The sequence below is a fragment of the Vicugna pacos genome, chromosome 11 (assembly GCF_048564905.1).
Source record: "Vicugna pacos chromosome 11, VicPac4, whole genome shotgun sequence".
Taxonomy (NCBI): Eukaryota; Metazoa; Chordata; class Mammalia; order Artiodactyla; family Camelidae; genus Vicugna; species Vicugna pacos.
In genome coordinates, this window is record NC_132997.1 from 96420549 (window position 1) to 96445589 (window position 25041).

The 25041-nt window shown below is 42.5% G+C and overlaps 1 protein-coding gene across 2 annotated transcripts in view; it reads right to left on the reverse strand.

The window, feature by feature from the left end:
• Positions 1 to 24997, reverse strand: part of DHX32 (DEAH-box helicase 32 (putative)) — a 50047-nt gene extending 25050 nt beyond the window's left edge. The window contains exons 1-3 of one of the 2 annotated variants that reach the window (XM_072972082.1): positions 24696 to 24997; positions 10250 to 10756; positions 1667 to 1860 (exon numbers count right to left, since the gene is read on the reverse strand). In XM_072972082.1, coding sequence (XP_072828183.1) covers positions 1667 to 1860; positions 10250 to 10528 — 473 coding nt within the window. In that variant the 5' untranslated portion in view covers positions 10529 to 10756; positions 24696 to 24997. Of the gene's footprint in view, positions 1 to 1666; positions 1861 to 10249; positions 10757 to 24695 lie in introns of those variants that run through there. The other variant, XM_015241885.3, reaches the window with a different exon arrangement.
• Positions 24998 to 25041: the final 44 nt, after the last annotated feature.

Here is a 25041-nt window from a genome sequence, read left to right on the forward strand (position 1 = left end):
CAATTTTAATAAGATAAAAATGTCATAAGATTTCATTTTAAAAGTGACTATACCCAAGTGTTCTTTTCATAAGGCTTCCCAAATCTAGATGCATTAAAGATATAAAAAACATATATTATCTTTGGAACCTAGTCAGACCCGCATTTTAATTGAAACCATGACCACGTTAGAGGCGACTTCAACATTCAAAGGATAAAGAACGAATCTGCCAAGTGGAGAGATCCTTCCAGGGCTGCACGTCTGGTCCTGTCCGACTCTTCCGACTGGTCTGTGAGCTCCCAAGAAGCAGGGAGGTTTTTACGTTTATTTGTGTCACTCACGGACCACGTGCATAATAATTAATTTAAAAATATACACTAATCCAGTGACTTGGGGACATCCTGGCTGAAACAGCAGATGGTTACACATCTTCAAGAAGTTCAAGTCACAGTGCGGTTGATAGAAATATTCCCTATGGCTTAACACCAGCCTGAAGACCACAGTCTTCTATTTCTGTAGAACAACATTTGAGGGAAAGCAGCTCGGTACACGCCGAATGAGCCAGACGGGCTTTCTGAGTGGAAAGAAGTGCACCGGTGTCTGCGGCAGCTACGTGGGACCGGGCACCAGTCTTTCCTTCATTATCAAATTTGCTGAACGTCCTCAAGGGACAAGCATGTCAGACACTGGGAATATGAGAGCAAAAACCACCCTACACTACATGCTACCCAACCCCACACGACGCCACGGCACCCCGTCACACCAGCTCTAATCTATGTCTGCGGTGGTGTCTGTGGCCCGCTGTGCCCCACCAGGGGGTCTGAGGCCTGCAGGCACCGCGGCAGAAGCACGTGTCTCCTCAGACCTGGGAACGCTCAGGCTGCGCCTGGGGCAGCTGAAGCCCCTGGGGTAGTCATCGTTGGCTGCAAGCAGCTCTGACCAGTTCCTTGAGATGCCATAAGATACTCCAGCTTTCCATGAGGGCGATGCTAGAAAACTGCTTGAAAAACTGGCCCAGAGCAGTGGTTTTTTTTCCTACTTCTTTTCTTTTTCCTTCTGTTAAGCTCTTGGAACCCACTGTGTAAAGGAAATTCCACAATGAAGCTAAAAACAGATAAAAGGATTTTTTTCTCATAACTTTTGGTAGCTACTGTGAAGGCTACTGAGAATCTGAAAAGTAGAGTTTGAAAATCACTGACCTAAATTGCCACGATGAAGGCAGATAGCAAGTTTTTATAATAGCCCAGCGGAGCGTTCTCTAATTTACACCACAGAAAGGTCAGGGACCCTCTCCCGGGGCAGGTGACCTCCACACAGGGTCTTGCAGAGCAATCAGCCAGGCCTGGAAGAGGCACAGACATTCTCAGCGGAGGGAGCAGCGTGTGTCCAGGCACGTGGCACACAGAGGACCACGCGTGTCAACCACCGTGCGGCGGAGCTCCAGAAGCACAGCGGGGAGGCCTCTGGGGCCGACCTAACAAGTTGTGACTTTTTCCTGATGATTAGGGAGAGCCATGGAAAAAGTTAAGACATGGAATCCCTGATGGTGCCCCTGTGGGGAAACAGCTGGTGACAGAGCCCAGTTATCCTTACACGTTACAGTTGCTTAAAGCACAGAAGGCAAGAACGCGCTCTTCCACCGCAGAACACAAGCCAAGAGCACAGCAGATGAACCCCCCAAACCAACCTCAGGATCGTTTCAGTGGTACAGCAGTTCTCAAAAGGGATCACGTAGCCAACTTCATGACCAATGTTAACATCCATCTCGTCTGCCACCCGGAGGGCGAGCTGGACGGCGGTCTGCTTGTGGACCTGTGTGCATACCACGCCCCCGTGCTGGTAGTGGATGGAAAGGCAATATTCAGCACACCACTGAGGAACCTTTAACGGGGACAAATGAGACAGGATCAGCCCCGCTAGGAACACAACAAATGCAACACAAAAACCCAAGGGTTCACCTTGTAAGCGACTGTTGTCTTCCGCCAATGAATCACCAGTGAGCTGCATCACGTCTGGTTACATCTAGCTGCATCACATGTTAGTGACACTCTGAACAATCTGTGTTTATGCAGCGTTATTATTAGAAAATAAAGCTAAGAATAAACAGGAGTTAGCAGGGACTGTGAAAGCTTGACTCCCAGATAGAAAAAAGGCAAGTAAAAATAAAAAGCAGAGTAAAAAAAAAAGTTTTTTAACCTCAGCTGTTCTGAAAAGACCTATGTACTTAAGATTATGATTTTCCTGCTGGTTACAAGGAAGTACCATCAAAGATATGGCTTCTGGCATCAACTACTATGTCTTAGGCAGTGTAAATATTAAATAGCATTTAGATGAAAAATAGTGATTCAAAATTAAAACATTTACATTTAGATCTAAAGGATCATAACAAAACAACCACATAAGCCTACTTAACATTTCCCTGGTGATAAAAGCTAAAATACAGCGTGTGGCATTCACCATCTAAACACAGTAAAAAATACAAGCTCAGTGAGATAATCAACCAATCCATCCAGATGTGGAAAGAGTCAATTCCAAGGCTGCTCTTGAGTCATTTATTTTTAAAACCCTTTCACTGAAAATGTATTACGGATCAATTGATTTTATCAGGCTCATTTGTGTAGGAATTGTTATGGTAGAAAGTACTGAATTCATTTGTATGCTGCAGTCTTAAGGCACTGTTAGTAAATTATGCTTTGTTACAACTATTTTTAAAATAAATCGTTCTGAGTGTTAATACATTCAACGTATTTAAAAGTTTTAACATTTTGAATTATCTTGAGATTTGCTATTTACTAGACTTATCATGGAATTCTTAGGTTTTAATACTCACTATAATTTGAAAAATAAATATAACTTACCAGAAATCAAGTAACTCCAAAATGAACACCTGCAAATTCCTGATGATTGAAACTGTAAATGTAGTTCCTCTATTTAAGACAGGTGTCAGCCTTGTCAACAGGTTGAAACTAATCAGTAATTATTCACTCAAAACCCACTTTGTTCTTTGAAAGATGAACACTCACACATGACACTCAGGAAATCTGGAACCACTGCACAACACAAGAAACGACAAGGTGCCCAGGGAACCAGAGTCAGGAGCCCCGGACCTGCGTGCCACTAGTCTGTTACTTGTGAATCACAACTTCTCTAAGCTTCAGTTTCCTTCCCTGTGAAATGGGCTGAATGGGCGAGACCTACCTGTCAAGTCTGAGCTGTGCCATTTTCTCCTCCAGGCTGGCTGTGACACCCCCTCTGCCCCCCACCAGGCAGCAGACCCCACAGTGTACTTCCCCACGACCATGGCAGGGCTCACACGTCCCGCAGCTGCCGGTCTGTTCCAGTCAGCAGCGGTCTGCTCACCCACCCCCCAGACCATGGGCTCTGGGAGGACAGAGACTTACGTGGTCACCAAATAACTCAAGTCAGTTTACTCAGTAAGTATCTGTTAAATGAACAAACTAATTTCTTATACTTTCCAGAAAGATTTTCAAGTTCTATGATTCTCTGTGTTCTACCTTGAATTGCCTCAGCATCACACAAAACTGGGAATGCATGTAACAGTTTCTGTCTCCCTCATTCCCTAGCAAGTAATTTTCTATTCTTGTCAAATCCTTAGTTTTTAACCTAATTCCCCTTATGTTTTTCACTTAATTCCCTTCATGTCAGGGTCCACTATCTAGGTCCCTAACTGAGACCTCAAACATCATTTTGTGAAAAATTATAAAACCGGTTGTTTGAATCTTTGTCTCCCCACCAGACTTTGAGCTCCTTAAGCCAGCCATTTGTGGGTCACATTTTCCTCAATACTTAACAGAGGACCTGACACATAAGAGGGATAAAAAGTATGTGGATGAATGGATGGATAAAGACATCAGAATAACTGAAAAAAAGACAGAGAAATGCTTGGACTCAGTACTTAACGTGGGAGAGAAGTACTAAAACTGAGGGACACTTCTTGCTAAGGAAGAGTGAGCAGTGCTCACTACCAGTCTAATTATGCATAAGAAGCAGCAAATATTCTAACATTTCTAACTTGAAATTCCAGGGCAATGGTCTCATTAGCAACCACCAGAAATTTAAAAGTAAAATAACATGAATGAATGAAGAAGCTATGTGCAGTAGCACAAAATGCCTTTGTGGGGAGTGAAGCATTCGGGGGGGGGAGGGAGACGCCCTTCGGGAGTCAGGAAAGCAGTCAGTGTTAAGGTTAACACAGTGTTGAGGAGGGGAGGACACCCAGGTGCAGCTCTCCTGAGATCCCCTGAAAAACAGGCCGGGAGCCTAAGCGAGGGGCCAAAGCTAGAGATGGACAAAGAATTTCAGAGCTGAAAGGAATCTCCAGAAGGCACGTAAGCCACAGCGTCATTTTACACACAAGGGAAGTCTTAGAAGGGCGACTCGCGCAAGTCACACTGCCAGTAAACAGCAAAGCCAGAACCAATCCAAACCTTCCAACTTCTCATCAGCGTAATTTCCGCTCTGCCAGTTACTTCCAAGCATCTTCATAGAAAGATGGTAGTGGAAGGTGGTTCTCAGCAGACAACATTTTTCACTACTCTTTCTAGCCTAGCAGCAGTGTCAGGGGACAGTACCACGATGAGTGGGCGCTGTGTACGTAGCCAGAGATCCTGCTGAAATTACACCAGCCAGTTTTACTAAAACACATGAATATGCTCAGCCTGGTTACTATTCTAAGACCCAGAATAGCTGCTTTCAAACTCTAGAATTCTACATGAATCAGATGATTATGGGCCACATTCCCAAGCTTCTGATTTTGTTTTTTGAGTGTATTTCATTTATTTCTATCTCTTCATACAAACAAGTTCTGCAAGATTAGATTATTACAGTCTGTTTATAATGATATAAACATCAGATAGGCCTGGCAGTGCAAAAAGTTTAACAATCCATCAGTCCTCACTGTCCTTTTTTGCCCTCATCTACCACCGAGCAAATTATTTTACCTATGAGGCAAAGAAAATAATTCAGAAATGGGACAGCTCTTCTCAGTATCAGTTAAAAAAAACAGTGAAAGACTGAACACATGCATATTGTGCTTAACGCAGGGAGGTCTGCTGACACAGCCAAGTTAAAAGTGGAGCACAAGTCACAGCTCACTGCAGAGGGCTGTGACCCAGACGCAGCTCTGACTGTGCACCACGCACTGCCCTTTTGGGAGCAGGTGCGCACGGATAACAACAGTCCGTGGTGCAAATGCAAACTGAAAGGTGGTCTCTGAACAAAAAAGACAGACATGAAAACATACCTTCCAAATCACTCTAAGCAAGCTCAGACACACTGTGCTGTCTGGTGCCTTAGCAAACTCAGAGTATTGGGTGGAACAGTTATGGTTCAGCAAATGCTGAAAAGAGAATATTTCAAATTTCAAGGGACACTAAGATTACAGCTTCGCAGGGCACTCCTGCATCCTTCGCACTTCGAACAAGTCCTGTACCATTCCATGCCTGGATTCTGACTCTCCTCTGGGAGTGGCTTTTCCTTGTCCCAACAGGACCTTACCCTTCTCACCGATGAGTCACGTGCCTGTTAGAGATTTCGTCTCTCTCTCTCTCTAGCTTCTCTTTGAATGATTTCTCCCTCCCGCTCCTGCATTTAGAAAAGTTGTGCAATTTGGTGAACAAAATAGAAAACTGCTCTTTTAAATGAAAAAAACAAACCTACTTAACAGATCTGCTTGGGAGTTTCGGCAACAGACAACACCCAAATTTATATATTTGGTCTAGAAACTTTTCCTACTAGAAACCATGACTTCAAATATTTCCATTCTGAAGTCACCTAACAATTTTTTTCACATTCTCTCAATCCATTTTCTCAAAGGCAATTTTTTGGACTGGACGTTGTGCCACATGTGGTAAAGCCTGAGCAGTGAAGCCCACCTTACGTTTGGTTCCAAAGCCCAGCTGGCCTGGCTCAGGGCGTGGGCGGTGTCAGGGGGCCCAAGGACAAAGGGCATCCTCAGCTCTTGGCTCTCCTCTCCTCCCGGAAAGCCGATCACCAAGCCCTGGCCAACCTGCCGCTATGGGAGGAGGGAAGATGAGCCCCGTGAGGAACCAAAATCTAATCTGTATCAAGGCTCCAGCAACTGAAGTTAGTAACTGGAGTTCGACAAGCTGTATAGATCTGAAAAGTGAAGCCAAGACGCTCCACCTCCAACCCCAAGCAACAGGCACGGAGGTAGGGCTGCTGGTTTCTGGGAGGCTGGGGCCCCGGGTCCTCGGGGGCCTGATTCAGGTCAGGACCAAGACAGCAGCTACAGTCTCACCACTGCCGCTGCAGCAAGAGGACATCCATGTGAGTCACGCCGGGGTAGAGCTTCCTGCCCCTCCATGCACTGCTGGATTGCCCCCTCCTCTAATGCATGTATGAATACAGGAAGTGAGAAGAAAAGCCATCTGCTAGACACAATGCAACTCCAGTTAAACACGTTCTAGACCCCAAGGCCCCCAAACCCTCATTTCCATCACTGGCCTGTCCGTGGTGGCCTGATTCTTCTCCTGGACCCGAGGGTGCAGCTGTGCCAAGGTCTCAATCACTCACTTTTACTTAAGTTCCAGAATCATGGACTCCAAAAGCTGAAAGGAACCTTGAGGACCACCAATTCATGAACCCCTACAACAATGTTCCTGTAAAGCACCCAAGCCGGAGCCTGCCCCTAAGGCTGCCCGACAGGAGCCAGGACGTCAGAACACACTCCTGAGGGCTCAGCGCCACACATGCCAGATGCCGTGTTTGTGCACAGCCTGGGTGAGCACAGGCAGGCTCCACCAGCAGAAGATGGTGGGTGCGGCGCTCAGCTGATAAGGCGGAGATGCTCTATACAGCTTCTCAATTTAGGCTCTCAGGTGGGTCATGCTTAGTCACCTCACTAACCCATCCATTTCACGGGAACTTTCAGGACAAAAGCTAGAGAAGGACAAGTAAGTAAAATAGATGGTTCTAAAAATATTTCACGCTCTTTTAGGCTCTTTCAGAACCCTGCCCCCAAAAAAGGTAGTAAGCAAATGCTCTGAAAATGTATGAAAAGTTGTCCCCTTTTCCAGAGGGCAGTCACAAAACGGCCTTCATGCCATCTGCACCAAAGAGAGAGAATTTTTAGGATCTGGCAGAAAACTTGTGGTCCTCTTTGGAAGGCTTGGGTCTAAAGACACATTTTTCTTTGAAAGGTTTAAAACTCTGAGGGAAAAGAAAAAAGTCTTAAAAGCTCTTTAAAAAATAACCAAGCTATTTCAAGAATTAAGAAAACAACTGATGTTCCCATTATTTGGATTAATTTAGAACAGGACCATTTGGTCATCATCTGAGTACTGTGTTGATTCCTCCCACCCTGAAGATACATACTGCCTTCATACTTAACAGAAACAAGCATGATTATTTAAAAGATTAAGAAGCTAAAGATGGCAAGAGAAAACCACTGCTAGGTATTAATATAACATATCACATGATATATGACAATAATTCTTTCCCATAAAGATCACAAATTCTAAACGAAAACTCAAGGAGTATGTATTAAAACTTTTTGACAGCAGTGTGGGTTAGCAATTCTGAAGTTAAGCTTTAAGTATTGAACAAGTAAAGATATTATGAATAATGAGGGCTAAGTTTCTCGTAGGTAGAGAAGGGAGTTACAAATACGGAAGCGGGGAGTGCTAGTATGAACGCTGTGCAGCTGAGTGGAAGCAGAGGCATCAGTATCAGTCCGGGGTTTTTAAGAATACAGAGAAATTGAGATAAACAGAAATACGCAAGGAGAGAGAAACGTAAGCAAAGAAATAGAGACAGAAAAACAGAGAAAGAGAGAGACTGAAAGAACTAGAGACACAGGAGGAGAAACAGCTACAGAGCTAGAGAGGGAGAGGTGTGCACACCACACGCGTGTATCTCCTCGCCGCAGAGCAGTAGTCAATGGCAGTGGGCACTCAGTACCCAGCTCCTGGTTTTTAAATACAATCTCCACTAAAAGGAACCAGGGCTCCTTGAGAAAAATGGCTGCTTCCAAGACTGAAACAGGGAACATACTAGACGAGCCTGTGATACCTTGCTGTGCCAGAAGGCAAAGAAATGCTCAAAGAAGGATGTCGGAAGAATACAGAATTCATAGTGAAGGGGTTCCTATAGGACACATTAGGGATACTCTGAGCAACAAAACAAATGGGCTTAGTAATGAATTATAATCCACAGGACAAAATGAGAATTTATGAGTCCACACTGACGTAAGTAAATGAATAAATAAATAATGAAGAAGAAAAAGCTCAGTTCTACAGAAGAATTCCAAATATTACATGTAGAAGGGATGTCCGAAAAATTACCATTTGGTTACCACCATGCAGTAATGTCAAAGGTAAGAATCATCAAAGGATGCTCACATTAGCAGGTGAATGCATGATGAGAAGCATACTTTACACAGTTTCCCCATATATTTCAATATGGTATCTCCCCCAAGGGGGGGAAGAGCAACTTTACAATAAAGATCAAGAGAGTCGCCACCTTACCCAATTATCAAATTTAACATCACCAGCCATGGGAAAAATCTTGTGTCTCCTGACATGATGCCCTGAGGTGGACACACAGCACTTCTGTGCTCTTCCTGCCAGAAATACACACTTGGAATCTAATCCAAAGGAAGCATCACACATTTGAACTGAGGGATGTTGTACAAAATAATTAACTTGTTGGAAACTCTCATGGTCATGAAGGACAAGGAAAGACTAGGAAGCTGCTTCAGATTAAAGGTGATTAAAGAGAATTGACAATGAAACGCAGTGTGATTTTGGACTGGATTCTGAACCAGATATTTTTTTATTACTAAGGTCCTTACCAGGAAAACTGATGAAAACTGAATGTCTATAAATTAGATAACAATGAGGTGTCAATATTCTACTCCTGATTCTGTTGTGGCTAGCCCTGGAGCAGATATTGCTGAAGTATTTGGAGGCAAAGGGTATCATATCATCAACTTACCCATAAAAGGTTCAGAATATAAAAACACTCCGTGTGTGTGTGTGTGTGTGTGTGTGTGTGTGTGTGTGTGTACCAAGAGAGAGAATCAGAAAGCAAATTGGTAAAATGTTAACATTTGGGGAATCTGGGTGAACTATATACAGAAAATCTTTGTACTATTTTTGCAACTTCTTGTTGTCTGAAATTATTGCAAAATAAAAACTTGAAATAATTTTTAACTTGCCATTTGTCCCAAGAAACCAGGAAAACTACACTCCTTCAATTTTCATCATTAGCTTCTTAAGACAAACTGAAACCATTCACTGTAGCAACAACGCATCATAACAAACAGAAAATCATAATAAACCCTTGATATTGGCAGCTATAAATTATAGGAAAAAACACCTATTTTCCATCCCATCTCTTTTCAAGTTATATTTAGAACAAGCAAGCATCAGAGATAATAAAAACTTGAAGCAGCAATGTATACTGGAAAGAGCTCTTAGAATTTCAGCTCAGATGGTTATGAGACATTAGTAAACAAATTATCAAATCCCTCTGGGCCAGAGTTTCATCATCTGAAAAATGAAAGGGCTCTATCAGGTTATCTCTGTGGTCTGCTCTAATTTCCGTATCATAAGAATCTATAAATTAATTTAATATGAGAAACATTTAAAATTTAAGAGTAAAATAGAGATCTCACTAAAATCAAACTTGAAGTACAAATATAACAACAATCAAGTGGACAGTAAATATTAACTATTTACATTAATTCTTTCTTCCTTTTTCGATCCTGGAGGGGGTGGCTCTGGGCCTGTATCATATTTGGCCACTCAGTTATTTCTTACAGTCTGGAAAACAATTTCCTTGTGCTTTTGAATTTCTGTAACTTAACCAGCTTCACCAATAAACACGTCCACTCATCTTGACTATCAGACTGCTGGGCGTGTAAACATGGCCGTTAATCCCAAAATTTATGGTGGGCAGATAACATCTATCACATCTTTTAAAATATAATCTGCACAAGAAAATAATCTGAATAGTTTTTTTCCTGCTTTTCTAAGGAAAATTCAGTAGTACAATAAACACAATTAATAGCCACATAAATGTTATTCACTTTTATTCAGCTGGCTTTAATAAATAAAATCAGGCAAGTAATTTAACCGTTGTGCCTGAATTTCTAAGGCTCTTTTTTGTTGTTTTCTGGTTTAGATAATATCACTACTAAAACAGACCACTGTGCTGTGACACGGTAATTATTTAAGTTAAAAAAGTACAATACATAAGGCATTTTTTTTTTTTAGAGGCTACTCACCTGAGAGCTCTTGCCACATTTAGCATCTCCTGAAATAATCACGATTTGATTTTGAAGCAGATACTCCATAAAGGAGTATTTTTCCTTCCATATTGGAAGGTCTTCTCTTTCTTTCAGAAGTTTATAATAACGTGATGAATACGGCAATCCATCAAAAGGGTTAAGTTCCAGGTCCTCACAGGCCAAAATCCTCTCCTCATCCCCATCGCTGGAATCAAGGGATTCGGGAAAGTAGCGTTTTTCGGGGGAGGAGTTTGGACATCCCAGTTCCTCTTCCATCGTGTCCAATGAGCTCAAGCAGCTGGCATTCCACAGTCAGGGTTCTCCTACCACTGCCCACCGCAAGCCGAGGGGAGAGGCTATGTGCACAAACTCGGACGGCCCAGCCTCTAGGACTTCAGGTCAAGGTTGTTTAGCTAGTTCAGTTTCTCAAATCTGGATCTGTTCTTCTTTGCTGCGTTAGCTGCTGTGTTGGCTCACTTCAGCGCTCTTCAGCATGTTAAATAACTGTCGACAGACCACACGAAAAACAACACACAAACGAAGAAGGACAATCAGGTACATACATACAGGATGTTCAAAAGAAAAAGCATATGCGTTCAAAAACAAAAACATCATTTTTTCTGTTAACTGGTTACTGTCTGTCATTTCTGCTGTCTGTTTAAAGGCCAAGAATAATTTAGGCTGGCTCTGTTTTTGGGTTTTTTTGCATATATATATATATATATTTACTGAAGTATAGTCAGTTTTCAATGTTGTGTCAATTTCTGGTGCACAGCACAATGCTTCAGCCATACATGAACATACATTTATTCGTTTTCATATTCTTTTTCACTATAAGTTACTATAAGATATTGAATATAGTTCCCTGTGCTATACAGTATGAATTTGTTGTTTATCTATTTTATATACAGTAGTTAGAATCTGAAAATCCTGAACTCCCAATTTATCCCTTCCCACCCCCTTTCCCCATGGTTGTTTTCAATGTCTGTGAATCTGTTTCTGCTTTGTAAATAAGTTTGTCTGTTTTCTGTTTTTTTTTTAGATTCTACATATAAGCGGTATCATATGGTATTTTTCTTTCTCTTTCTGACTCACTTCACTTAGAATGACATTCTCCAGGTCCATCCAAGTTGCTGCAAAAGGCATTATTTCATTATGGCTGAGTATAGGCTAGCTCTTAAAGCCTAGCTGGCTGCTTTAATCGTTTGGAAAACGATTCCACTGGACCTGGAGCTCTCTGCCTGACCTCTGTCACACGTCCCTGCATCGTGACTGACAGTGAACAGAAAGCAACAGGGGATGTTGTGATTGTGAGGCTCAATCACGTGGTCACTAATCCCACTACAAAAGAGACGCCAGACCCTATAAAAGGGAAAACTGTGAGGGTCTGGTGAGTGTTCCCCGACACTGGCTATAAGAAAGTCTATTATTTACTTTTTTTTTTTTAATTAAGGAATTTTCCAGTTTAAAGGAGAATATTAAAAAAAACCCTTTATTTTATATTTGCTTGTGCCAATTTGCAAAATCGAATGAGTGAATTTATTATTATTATTTTTTCCAACTGAGGCTATGGCTAGCTTTTGTTAATGAGGTCTTTCGTTTGTTTAATTAAACCAGAAATTGTAAGCATATTTCTTGAGATTCCTGGGTCTTGAGCCTAACATGTCAGCTTCAAGAGGCAATAAAATACAACATTTAATTTAAATGAGGAAGAGTAAGTGCCTAACAAAGGGTAAAATTTACACCAGTAATATTCCCTAGGTGTCTTCCAATCACTGATGGTTTTTTAAAAATCCTATCAGTATTGCTGGAAAGAGGCCCCTTTTCACAGTAACCAAGTGAAAACTAAGAAGACAAAAACTCAAGTGAAAAAGAACAAATAATAAAATATAGTTCATGACATTTTGTTGCTCAGATCACTGTTTCTACAGCACCCCATTTACTGGGACCACTGCTTTACAGTGAGGGGGCTGGAAGGGCCAGCTCCTAGTCACGAGTAATAAAAAAGCTTCTCCATTGGCCAAGCCAGGCTCCATGGAAACAGTCAATCCCTAAGAAACACTCGCTGAGGCCTTTTCGGGGCTTAAATTCATAAACTAGGCACTGTATACACACATCAGGATACTGTGGGGGTAAGTCAAGGAGTGGGATAGAACTTCTAAAAACACACACAAATAGGCCAAAGAGGGGGAAACTAACAACCGGGGCGGGGGCGGGGGGGGGAGGGGGTGGGGAAGGACGTTTTAGCTCTGTGCAGGTAGAGCTCTGCAAAATTCATTGGTTCAAATTATAATAGAATTATAATGTTGTGATAACATAAGTGTAACATGGATTAATATCCCCGTTCTTCACCGCCTCTCTGGGTGAGACCAGATCCACAGACTAACTCCAAGAAACACAACAGCTTGAGATTGCAGGGCAAGGTGACTCTGAGGAGGCCTCCAAGAATCAGAAAATCCTACTGCTTAAGAGAAGTTAACATTTAGTTTTATGTTCGATTTTTCTTTTGTTCTGCCTAGAATCCCTTCCAAGGGATCTCATCGTGCATGTGAATTAAATTGCTATTATTATGACCAATGATTGCCTTTGGTACTATTTCTGAATTGTTTTATGTCTTTTAAAAAAAAGCACAGCTATTATTTTTACCAAATATGTGTCCTTGAAATGCTTCTCTTAATTCTACAATGCTCCCTACAAGTGTAATAATCTTATAATTAGAGTAATTAAATTATTTCATAATCAAGTCTTACTTATAAAGTATTGACCATTTTAAACCATTGGGGAATAGTCATGTATTCTGAATAGTCATTTTCCTGGAGATTTAAAGCTCAACTAGCCGCTTCACGTGTAAGACACATCAACCACTTCTCCGTCGTGGTGATCTAACGATGATTACAGATTCTTTGCCACTGCTCCCCTGCAGAGGTTGGGTCTATTTCCTCTCCCCTTGAGTCTGAGCTGTCCCTGTGACTCTCTACGACCACAAGAATGCCGTGAAGTGATGCTGAACTATTTCCAAGGCATTCACGTGCTTGAAACTCTTCCCCTGGGAACCAGCTGTCATTCTGTGAGGTGCCCAAGCCACGGGAAGGGGTCACTGGTTAGAGACCAAAGCTTGGCGTCCACTGGCAGAAAGAGCAGACAGCCAACCACGCGGGTGAGCCGTGGAAGACGCTCCAGCCCGCTGAAGCTTCCAGATGATCACAGACCCAGCCAACAGGACCCCCAGCAGAAGGAGCAGCCACAGGGGCTCAGTCAAACCAAAGAGTCACGGGAGAGACTGTATGGTCACAGCTGTGAGCTGCCAAGTTCCAGCAACAGGTAACCAAGCTTCTAACTGCTACACCAGGATACTCAAAATGTAATTTTTCCTCCATGATTCAGGGTCACCATCAGTTCCTGCAACAGAATGATGTCTTCAGATTCCCCTCAAGGGTCAGGGGTCAAAGGCCAGCCTGAGACCCCAAAGCCCTCTTTTCTCCAGGGATTTAGTACCCACATCACTCGTCACACTATGGTCAGCATGCTTACCTGGTGAGGCCATCCTCTGCTCCTCTAACCTGCTCTCCTACCTGTCACATTAGAAACCGGTTAGGCTTGTTTGACAGAAATACTTGAAATGGTTGAGTCCACAAAGAGCTCTACCCTGAATCCAATGTGTCCGAAGCTATGAAGCTGGTGACGCCCATTTTCACTTCTCTCTGGACCTTTTCACTGCTGTACAGCCTGAGCTCCAGACTTGGGAGTGGGGAGCGGCCGAGTTCTGAGCCCACCGCCTCCCACGATACACACACCTCTCCTCACTTATCCTGCAGCTGGCATGAACCACAGCAATCGCTTCCTCCCAAGTGCAATTAAATACATACAAGAGACCCACGTCCTGGCCTTTGGCAAATTTAGCAGTACCAACCTAAATAAGGGAAGACAAGTAATACAGTAGGTTACATGTCACTCAAAATAAAATTTAATAGAAACTGTCCTGCCATCAGTGTAAACTACATTGCACTGCAGAATTTTAAATCTGAAAGATGGGCATTTACTCTGTCCTACATGAGACTGTACATTACATAATCTGCCCAAGACCACCCCGTGAAGGGACTTTATTACAACTCTTGAATGAGTATTTATGAAAATAATATGTATCTAATATAACATGAAACAACCTCACCAAGAAAGAATCAGAATTTGATATAAGATGAGCTGTGTCTTAGCCACTCACACATTTGGCTGTGGTCCACTACTTCTAGACATGCAAATGCAGTTCCCAGACAAGGACGGAGGAAGACTGCAAGGGACTAAATGATACAAGATGGTGAAATCTGTCCTGAGTAACTTCGTTGGTTTTGCTCTTCAATACTCCTCTTCCGCATTTTCCTCCATGTTCAATTTAATATAAATGTGTTCTTCACAACTGCCAAACTCTCAAATGCACAATTTTAGCAGTTTGCAGAGATCGGGAGATTTCCCAAAACTTAGTCTCTGGAGGTCTTCCCTCTTCTCTCCATAGGGCCTGAGTGGTCTCGTCCCATCTCATGGCTTTAATGCCATCCCTATGTGGAGGACCCCTCTTTATAAGCCCTGTCAATCTGCTCCCCTGAACGTCAGTCTCATGTATTCAACTACCTACTCGTCACCTCCAACTTGGATATTTAACAGGCATTTCAAGTTCTACGTGCCTGAGACTGAGCTCCTGATATTTGCCCCAAAGCCACTAACCTGGTCCTCTTATCTCAGTTACTCCCTTCCTTCCCTCTGCTTAGACCAACATTTTTGAAGTTATTGATTTTTCTTTATCTCAAATCCCACATCTGATCCTTCAATGGTGTCTAGGCAGAATAACAGCCTCCAAAGATGTGCATGTCCTAATCCCAGGGATTTGTGAATATGTACTTAGACTGAGAAAAAAGGACTGTGGGTGTGATTAAATTAAGGCACTTGGGAAGTGAGATTAGTTTGGTGGGTTAAAGCTAATCATAAGAGTCTGAAAATCAAAGAAACTTTCCCAGCCATAGTCAAAAGGAGATATGACAATGGAAGAAGGTGCAACGTTGTTGGCTTTGAAGATGGAGGGAGGGGGCCATGAGCCAAAGAATGAGGTGGGTGGCCTCCAGAAGCTCTAGAAGGAAATGGATTCTCTCCCAGAGTGTCTAGAAAGAAGCACAGCCCTGCCAACCCCTTGATTTTAACCCAGTGAGACCCCATGATGGAATTCTAACCCACAGCACTGTAAGGTAATAAATTATCACTAAATTTGTGGTAGTTTGTTACAAGAGTGATAATAAACTAATACATCTGATCATCTCAGGTCCACCTTGAAAATATATCAAGACCCCCATACCTTCCACTGCCAGCAGCTGGTCTGAGCCAGCATCCTCTCACCTGGATTATCTTGGTTCCAATCCCTTTCAGTCAAAGTGATCCTAGTAAAGTCAATTCATGTCTCTTCGGCTCAAAATTTTCTAATCTTCATTTTACCCCAAGGAAAACCTGAAATCCTTAACAGATTGACCAGTCCTGTGGGCTTGAGACCCACTACCCCTGCCCTCATTCCCAGCAACTTCCCGCCTCACTCAAGACCCCCTCACTATTCTTCAAAAACATGCACACTCCTGCCTCTTTCCTTCCCTCCATCTGGAATGTCCTTTCCGCAGATATCCAAATGGCCAGCTCCCTTACTTCCTAAAGATCTTCATTAAATGTCAACTTAGTGAGGGCGTCCCTGCCACCCGGCTGCCCTGTCTGAACGTTCACCCATGCCCCCCCCCCCACTTTCTAGTATCTTAATCTGCATGGTTTTCCTCCTTAACACTTAATGTCAATCTAACATACCATACACTTTACCTCCTTACTTTGTTTGCTGTTGGTGCCCTCCACCCACCACGAGGCACGGATCTGTATATATTTTGCTCACCATGCCTACAGCAGAGCAGGCACATAGGAAGTATTCAATAACTATTTGGTGAGCGAACAAATGATGTCATCAGCACGCCAGAGACACTGCTGTTCACCTTTCCTGGCTGCCCTGCGTTAAGTCAGTGACCAAGTCCCTCAAAACCTGTCAGGATTCTGTTCCTTCCATTTCCCTCGTCTTCCATCCTGAGGTGCCTGTGACCACCCACTCTTCTCCTTGGTCTCCCCGCTGCAATCTGCCTCGTAGACATTTGCACCTTCATTATTCCGCTCTCCTCAAAGTCCAAGTCAGCCTGCCACTGCTGAATGAATAAAGCTGAAACATGTCTGTCAGGAACTCACTATGTTTCTGGATTTCTGTAACTTTTTGTTCCCTTTTATTAATGATTTATAATAGACCCTTGCTGGTTTTAAAGGATATGGCCTGAAATTTTGGTGAATCACCACATTCACAAACCGAAAGATTTGTACAAGCTCTTAAGTTTTCCCTTGAACTATATACCCAAACCACAAATCAGCTCCTTTTTCAACATCTATTAAACTTGCTTTTTTCCTGATGAGAAGAGTTGCTGTGCAGAAAATCACAGAGCTGCACTGAGATTCACACAATAGCGTGCTTGCTCCAGCAGACCCTGATCTTTCGGGCCCCTTGTAAATAACCAATATGAGGAGGCAACATCCCTAAGTATTAGGGAACTACTGAACCATCTGTACTACTTACTGTCGTTTCCTCCTATTTTTAGCCCCTCTACTTAGACGATTATTGAGCTGTATCCTCGGCAATTTTCAGTCTGAACCCAAATATAATGGGTATTCAATTAGCAACTTGAGGCTGAGGAGATAATGAGTTACTTTCTGTTCTTTGGGGATTTTATGCTTTTAAGACTAAGACTTGATTGTGCTTTATTATAGGTGTTATTCTTAATCCAACAGGTTTTCTCTATTGTCAAGTTTTCTCATCTTTAGTGCCCACATTTTCATGTCTTCCATTTTCTTATTCAGCCAATATCTGAGCGCTTACTAACTGACCACCCTGTGAACACGGTGGTGACACCTGTGAACAGGCAGGGCTGGTTCCTGTCCTCGTGGGGCTCCCAGTCTAGCTGAGGATGAAAGTGGGTGTGAAACAAGGACTTAACCTCACAGCCAAGTAACTAAAAGAAGGAAAATACGGGTGTTCTATAGCAGGACAAAGAAAAAGACTGGGACAGATAAATTTATAGATGAGACAGGGGCCAAATCACAAAAGATCTGATATGCTATGGCCCAGAGACTGTGTTTTATTTTATGTGCCATGGGTCTAACTCATTTAATCATTTATCAAAAAAAAATTTTTGTTTACTCTTTTTGCTTTTCTTTACAATTCTCTTAAATCTGATGTTACTCAAGGTTCTGACTATTATCTGTAATTTTTCTAACACCTACCTTCAATTTTATTAAAGCTATTACTGAGATCACATACTAGGAGACCTGGTGACAGTTTAATGCAAGTGGCAGAATGGAACAGACAGCGGGATTATGAGCAAGCTTACAAATAGGGCAGTAAGAGAAACCAAGGAATCATTTTTGTGTGAAAAATTTTAAGAAATATTAAAGACCAAGTAACATTTCTTGACTTAAGTATTTAAAATTATGTTCACATAGGTCTGTGAAAACAGGTCTGTTCTGGGATCTAATTCATAATTAATCCCTTTTCTTCTCCATTGTTTAAGAAAAGCGTTCTGGGGAAAACACACACACACACACACACACACACATCCTTTGCCTTTTATAAAATTGTTCTTTTAATATGACTCCCAAATTTGTTTCGACTCTATTTGACCAATGCATTTTTCTTAAGGAAGCTGTGCTAATTTTTACTGAAAGTTTTCGAATAATTTAATGTCTTTTTAACATCTCTCCATATTCTGCAGAGCAGGAAATGATTTATTATTGAAAAGTTTGCAAACAGGATCAAACATAGAATCAGTAATTAAAAAAGAAAATCTAGAACCTAAGGATGAATCTCCTATAACACTAATCTCAAAAAGTTGTACTTTTGTCCTTTATGTTTAAAAACTAAGATATTCCCTAGTGTTGCAGATTTCTGAATCTCCCAGGAGAAACACAACCTTAATAAAATAAACTCTGATCTCCAGGATGATAGTATACATGCTGAAGAAATAAAAGGTATCAATTCTGTCCTTTTATGGGAGCAGCTTAGCAAAAGGAGACATCTGTCTACGTGGAACCTTTGGAACAAAGCTGGAACACTAATGTGAGCCCCCACTACATATACTCACATTTACTCAGGTTCTCACTTTTTGTCTCTAGCTCTAGGTTTATGATAGACTTCCTAAGGTCAAGGCCTATTTGTGAGCCATCTTTGCAATGTCTACAAAAGAAGATATAGGGCTTTGCGCAGATTACATGATCAATAAATATTTGCTGAACTAATAAACAGTATACTTACAAACCATGATTACAATGTTTAGAAGAAAGAAGGTTAATGAGGCATTACGAATGAATAATAACTGTCTTCAGGATAAAGGGCTATTATTTTTTTGGAGAACGGGATCATTAGTCCCATATTCCATGCCAATTCTGTTCAAAGTGCTTGTCTATGGCAAGATAAGGGGCTTGTACCAGCATGTAAATTAACTTACTGCTTCCTTCGTTGAAGAAGTCTTGCCATTAAACTGAATTAAACAGTATGATTAGTGCCATAGTCTATTCACATTCTGGCACACGCTCCTAATCTCACTGCAAACCAGTAGCAGTCTGTGGACTGGCACTGGTCTGCTGACCACATTTTGAGAAGAATAGCTCTCTGCTACTACTAAAGCTGGACTGGTACTAATGATAACAATAATGATAATGATGATCATTCTACCAATTAGCCTTCACAGAGTGCTTACTGGGTGCCAGATGCTCTAAGTACTTCAAATTAAGCACTTTATGTGGATTATTTCATTTAAACTCTTAAGGACCCCATGAGGGTTTACTTTATTATTTCCATTTTTCAAATGAGGAAATCTAAGCCTTAAGCCTTCAGAGGTTCAGTTAATTTATTCAGCTTCTAGCAGCTCATCTGTGATAGAGCAGGTGCTTGAAGTCATGCAGTCTGATCTCAGCTCAACCACAGGTAAGTGCACGGTATACGCATAGCCCTGCTGCACCACCTGCTTCCTGGCTACGTTAAAGAACGTGGGCTCCCGCTGCAGCACTGGGGGTTGGAGAAACGCGGTACTGTGGGAGCTGTCAGGCAGGGTGGTCTGGAAAAAATACCACACAACCAAAAATGTGCAGTTCTTCTATGGAAACAAAAACATGGTTGTACTCACCCACATGGAGTTACAGTCTAATATTTAATGTGTAAACTTTTATTTCCCAGGCATGTTATATTTTAAAGGAAACAATGGACTTAATATTACTGGAATTTTTAGATGATTACCCCTTTGTCTGTCCTTGTTTTAACTGGCTCAGAGCTCCCCAAAAGCACGGCCTATTGGTTTCTAGTATATACTTAAAGCCACCTTTCTTCAACAAGTTAAGGTAAAAATTCAGAATGTATTTTAAAAAATCTTACTTCTAGACTCCTAAAGTTGACTTTATTTTGATTTTAGTAAACAAATTAATCAGTTATTAAAAACACTCAAATAAAAAATGATTCACTTTTAACCCAATATTGGTTCATATCAAATACAGCTTGAATAACCAATCTTGCACAATTTTTTTTTAAGAATCCTACATTCTACTGGTAATCTGTATATACAGAAAGGCTTTCTACGCTCAAGCAATGCTTATGCACCATAATAACATACCACCCTCAACAGATAAGTTTGTAAATCAAGTTTTGTTAGAATTTCAGATGGCTGAGTCACTCAGTGCTTTTCAACATAATTTTGATGATTTTTTTCTTTCTTACTGAATAATATTCTAAAAACTAACATTTTGAGTAGAAGCAGAGTTAATACAGTATGCTAAAATAGTAATTTGGCTTATTCGTGCAGTCTAGTTAGATACCTAAGCAAACTGATGAGAACTAATAAAAGCTGAAATCTAAAGGACAGGCTATTGCTAGTCTCCCCAAGAAAGTCAGTGTAATTATTTGACCTCCAACATATACAAAATGAACTTTTATCCATCTTTTTTTCCTAGAGACAGAATTTGTTTGAGACATCATACCTCCTAAATTTACATTTTACTTGAACTGTTGCTCCAAACGGAGACTGCGAAAAACCACAAATGAAAGGAAATTTTCTTTCTTGTTAATAAAGTAATGGGTAGCCATTTTGCATTAACTTTAATAAAACAATAATAGATCGACAATAATAGACTGTGTGTTCTATGTCAGGCAGAGGAAAATACAATCATTTCAAGGAATGCCAACACATGAACCCCCAAACAGTAGGGATCCCGTTTTATCAACCTTTCCAGATTTTCAGCTTACTTTTCCGGTCACTCCTCTTTAGTTTCCTTGGGTTCTTGCACTGCACCCTGTTTCTAAAAGAACGTATCTGTGTACCCCGGAGTGCTATCCTCGACCCTCTTCTCATTGCACATAATCTCCCTGGAGAGTATCACTCACATTTTAACCTCAATTACTGAATGCTTAACCCAAGTTTCCATCTTCACCTCAGACTTCCTCTTTACTTCCAGACCCACGTGTCTGACCGCTAATAAGATATCCCAACTTAGAGGACAGGCAATTTCATTGTTAACATTTAAAAGTGAACTCATCATCTACCACATTTCTTACACTCCTGAAAAAGAAAGACTTCTTTCCTTCTTTAGTGTTCCAGATTTCAACAACTAACAGAACAATCCCCTCCATGAGCTGGGAGTCTCCCCTGGCTTCTCCCGGAACAACATCAAGACTGCTAACTCCACGTCTCCCAGCAACCCCCTCCTCTGGAGTCCCACCTACACTGCCTGAGTTATCCTATCATTTCTTCATGGAACTATTGCAAAATCTCCAGTTTTGTGGGGGTTTTTTGCCTCTAATTTTGGCTCTCCATCAGTGTGTCATTCACATGTGGCCAGCGATCCCTTTCAAATGCAAAACTGATCGTGTCACCATTCAGGTCCTTTTTATTACCTTCAAGATAAAAATCTCACTCCATAGGTTCTTCTGATTTACTGTGTATTTACTGCTCCAGCCTTAACTTCCTGCCACTTCTTTCTAACAAGTTCTTTGCTCCAGCCACAATGAACTTCAGCCCAGAGCTGGTCTCCCAAGCTTCCATGCCTCTGCCCAAGCTACTTCTCTGCCTAGGAAGCCCTCCTACCCTCACATACAACCCATCTGGTCATTTCCTGTTTGCTTTACGAATAGCAACTCCAGAATCCAGGAAGTACCTAACACACTACTGATAAATCAGAAACAACCCTTTACATTGAAGTTCTTTACAATATACAAGGTATTATTATTCATACCTATAATCACATTTATTTTATTTTCATTCTTACAACTTGACTGTTAGACAACCAGTGCAGGTTTTAGTACCCCCAGTTATCAATGAGGAAATAATAGCTCCTGACTTCCCCAAGGTGGCCGAGCTAGAATTAATGTAATCATCCCTGACCAAAGGTTTGTCCTCTTTTTATTGTTATCCTACTTAAATTATCAGATACACAATAAAAACCCACTATGAGCTAAAAGGAATACAGAAGCAGCCTAGGTCATGGACTTAGCCCTGAAATGTTCAATCTAATCAGAGGCACAAGACCCATAAACAAAAAATGAGAAAAAAAACTGTACAAGAAAGTAGACTATAGGGCTAAGTGCCAAATTGTGTACTGCCCCCAGGAGGAAAGAGAACCCACTCAGTGGGCATTCGCCTATCCCGCAAAGACTTTCCAGATGGGGGTGGGGGGAGCAGGCAGCACGGTTCTGTAGCCTGATTATACTATGAATGATTAAAAGGGCTGAGAGATGAGCATTCCTTGAGTCCAAAAATTTGAGTGCAGACCATGACAGGTCTGGAGGACAGAAAGGAAACAGCAAAAATGGAAATACAATTGTTTTCTGCCTTTGACTGAACTCCTGATGAGTTTCCGAAAGTACAGAGGAAGAGGAAAAAGTACCCTCACTCTGGCAAAACAGCAAACAAAAATCCAAAAACAAAAACAGAAACTTCCTCTGACTTAGGATTGTTGAGCTAGGAAACAGAATAACACATTCATTTTCTTTCTTTTTCTTTTTAAAATCATCCTACTTGGATGAAATAACGTTAAATTCCTGCCGGAGTTATTTTTATTTTGAATTCTGATGTGGACAAGAGATTTAAATAAGAAAAAGAAAGGCTATCTCTGTCTCTTAATTGCTACCTTGTTATTCACCATGATAGGGCTTTGGTTTGCTACATTTACCTAAGCATCAGCAAAGTAAATAATAATGTAACTATTCTATCCACTGATGAGCTTGGAAACTTTAAAAAAAAATCAGGACATTGTTTTTAACTTGACCATCAACATAACACCCTGAACATGCCCCTGAAAAGACCTAGAAAACACAGTAGTAGGAAAACCCCAAAAGGGACAACCAATACCTTTACCGATCATCTCAACCCTTAGCCCCTAGCAAACTTCTGATCTCAGCGTATTTCCTCCAATAATAAAACATATCCCTTTATCTAGAGCAATTTCTCTAAAGCTCTTCTCGCTCATTCAACAGGCATTTACAAGTACATTGTACTAGGTGCTGGAGAAAGAAAAACTGAATATTGTCCCTGCCTTAGACACTTTTATACCTTTCCCTCCTGCCATTTCCATCCCCCAACTCATCATTTCTTCCACAGGTACGCTACCCCCTAAAACCAAATGTTGATTTTCACAGTTGCCAAAGTCACCTATTACCTAAAATATTTCCATGCAAGACTTCCTCAATGTCAAGTCCAAGAATGATACTCATTCTCCCATATTACCATAAAGTATTCAACAACAGCAACCTCCAAGCTTAAAATCTACATGCAACTATTAAATTCTTGGGTCCCCTTGGGTTACTTTGGCATGAAGATCTACAATGTTGTTTCTTCTTTCTAAATACAAATGCCTAATTTTTTACTCTATGGCAAAATTTCACTCTACCTCTTTTTTTCTGTTAATAAAGGTCAGGTTTGTATCACTATCTTCTCACTTTGATTATGATATTACCTATGAGTATCACTATGTTTGTTCCCTGGATGAAAAGACCAATTCATGAGTTTGCTAATGATGTGAAAACTAGAATTTGAAAGTCCTGTTGATCTCATATGCTTTGTGTCTAAAGATCCATCCCCTGGAGTTAAGCTTAATCTATGTTTCAGGAACAGGTAGTTAAGGCACCATGAAGTATTTACTTTCCATTCTTAATTTATTACTTTAATTTTGGGCTTGTGAATTATGGGTTCTGTATATATCACACTGCTTGTCAATATCCACACATAAACCTCCCTCCGTTGACAATTAATCTAAAAAAGTCCCCATAGAGTCTGAGAGGGAAAAGACTAATTTGGTGGAATATAATAAATCTCCCTTTCCATCACAGAATATACACTTCTCAGGTTCAATTAACCTCTGGATGATTCTCTTTCTAAGAGGAAAGTAATTCTCCTTGATGTCCTTGTCATCTGCGGAGTAGAAATCTCTCTAGCGGCAAAGAATGAGTAATCACTTACATGACCCAAAAAAGCCTCTTCTTTTCATTCCCCTCAAGTACTGTCTAGAGCAGCGGGAGGAACTGATGGAGGGACTACGATCTCCAGACGTGAGTCCTAAATCAGTGCGTTTTCCTCCCACCTGCACTTTCACTGTCATCTTTTTCTTCTCTCTTCTCCGTTTCTCTTTCCTCCTTACGGTTGTTTTCCTTAACCTCTGTATAGCTCTCTCCTTGTGGTTTGAATTTTTACAACCCACTAGATAAAATCCCTTGTGATCCTCAAAGCTTCCTTAAAGCACTACCCGCACCCGTGTTTTGAAGAGCAGTATTATGAAAGACTAGGGCGTGCGATAATGCTACACTTGTGTAACAGCCCTACAAAGTTTTGGTACAAGGTGCGTGGGCTGATTCCACAACTCAACCGAAAACCGGGAGAACTGAAACAAACAAGCAAGCAAAACCTAATTCATCCGGAATGATCCGACCCGGGCCCACTGCCTGAAATGTGATACTTGGGATGACAGTGCAATGCCGGCAAAGGAACCCTCCCGGGTTCCAGGATTCAAGAGGCCCGCTGGGCCCGCTGCTGACGCCAGGAGAGGCGCCCGTGAATGTGGCACCAGTGCCCGCATTCCACCCTCCCGAGGCCCGGGCCGCCGCCCCCGGCGGCCGAGGCGCCCCCTTGGCGGGCGGGTGCGCACAGGTTCGCTCCTCCCGCTGAGGCGCGGCTCCGGGAGGCAGGGCGCGGAGGCCGCCTCTCCGGGCGCGTTTCGGGGGTCGGGGCGGGGTCGTCCGGGGCCGGCCGGCGGTCAAGGAGCCCCGAGGCGGCGGGGGTGCGCCGAGCCCCGGCGGCCGCAACAGGTGCGCCGGGGCCGCCCACCCGCGCCTCCCGCCGCGGGGCCCGGCCCTTACCTGCAGCGGCGGCTCCCGAGTCCCGGGAGGGAGGCCGAGGCCCAGGCCCGGCCGCCCTTCCCCGCGGGGCCGGCCGAGCTCGCCGGACGCACGGACCGACGGACCGACGGACCGACGGACGCCTCGGGATGCCGACCGAGGGCTCGCAGGCCCCCTCCCCGAAGGCCCGGCCACTGGCCGCACCGGGGGCGCGAGGGCCGCCAGGGAGGGCGCGACCGCCCAACCAGGCCTCTGGGGCAGAGAGTCCTCAGCCGCCCGCCAGGCCGCCAGGCCGCCACCCTCGCTCGGTGCCCCCGGCAACGCGCGGGACCTCGCGCTCGCCCGCGTTTCCTCGCGGCTTTTGGTC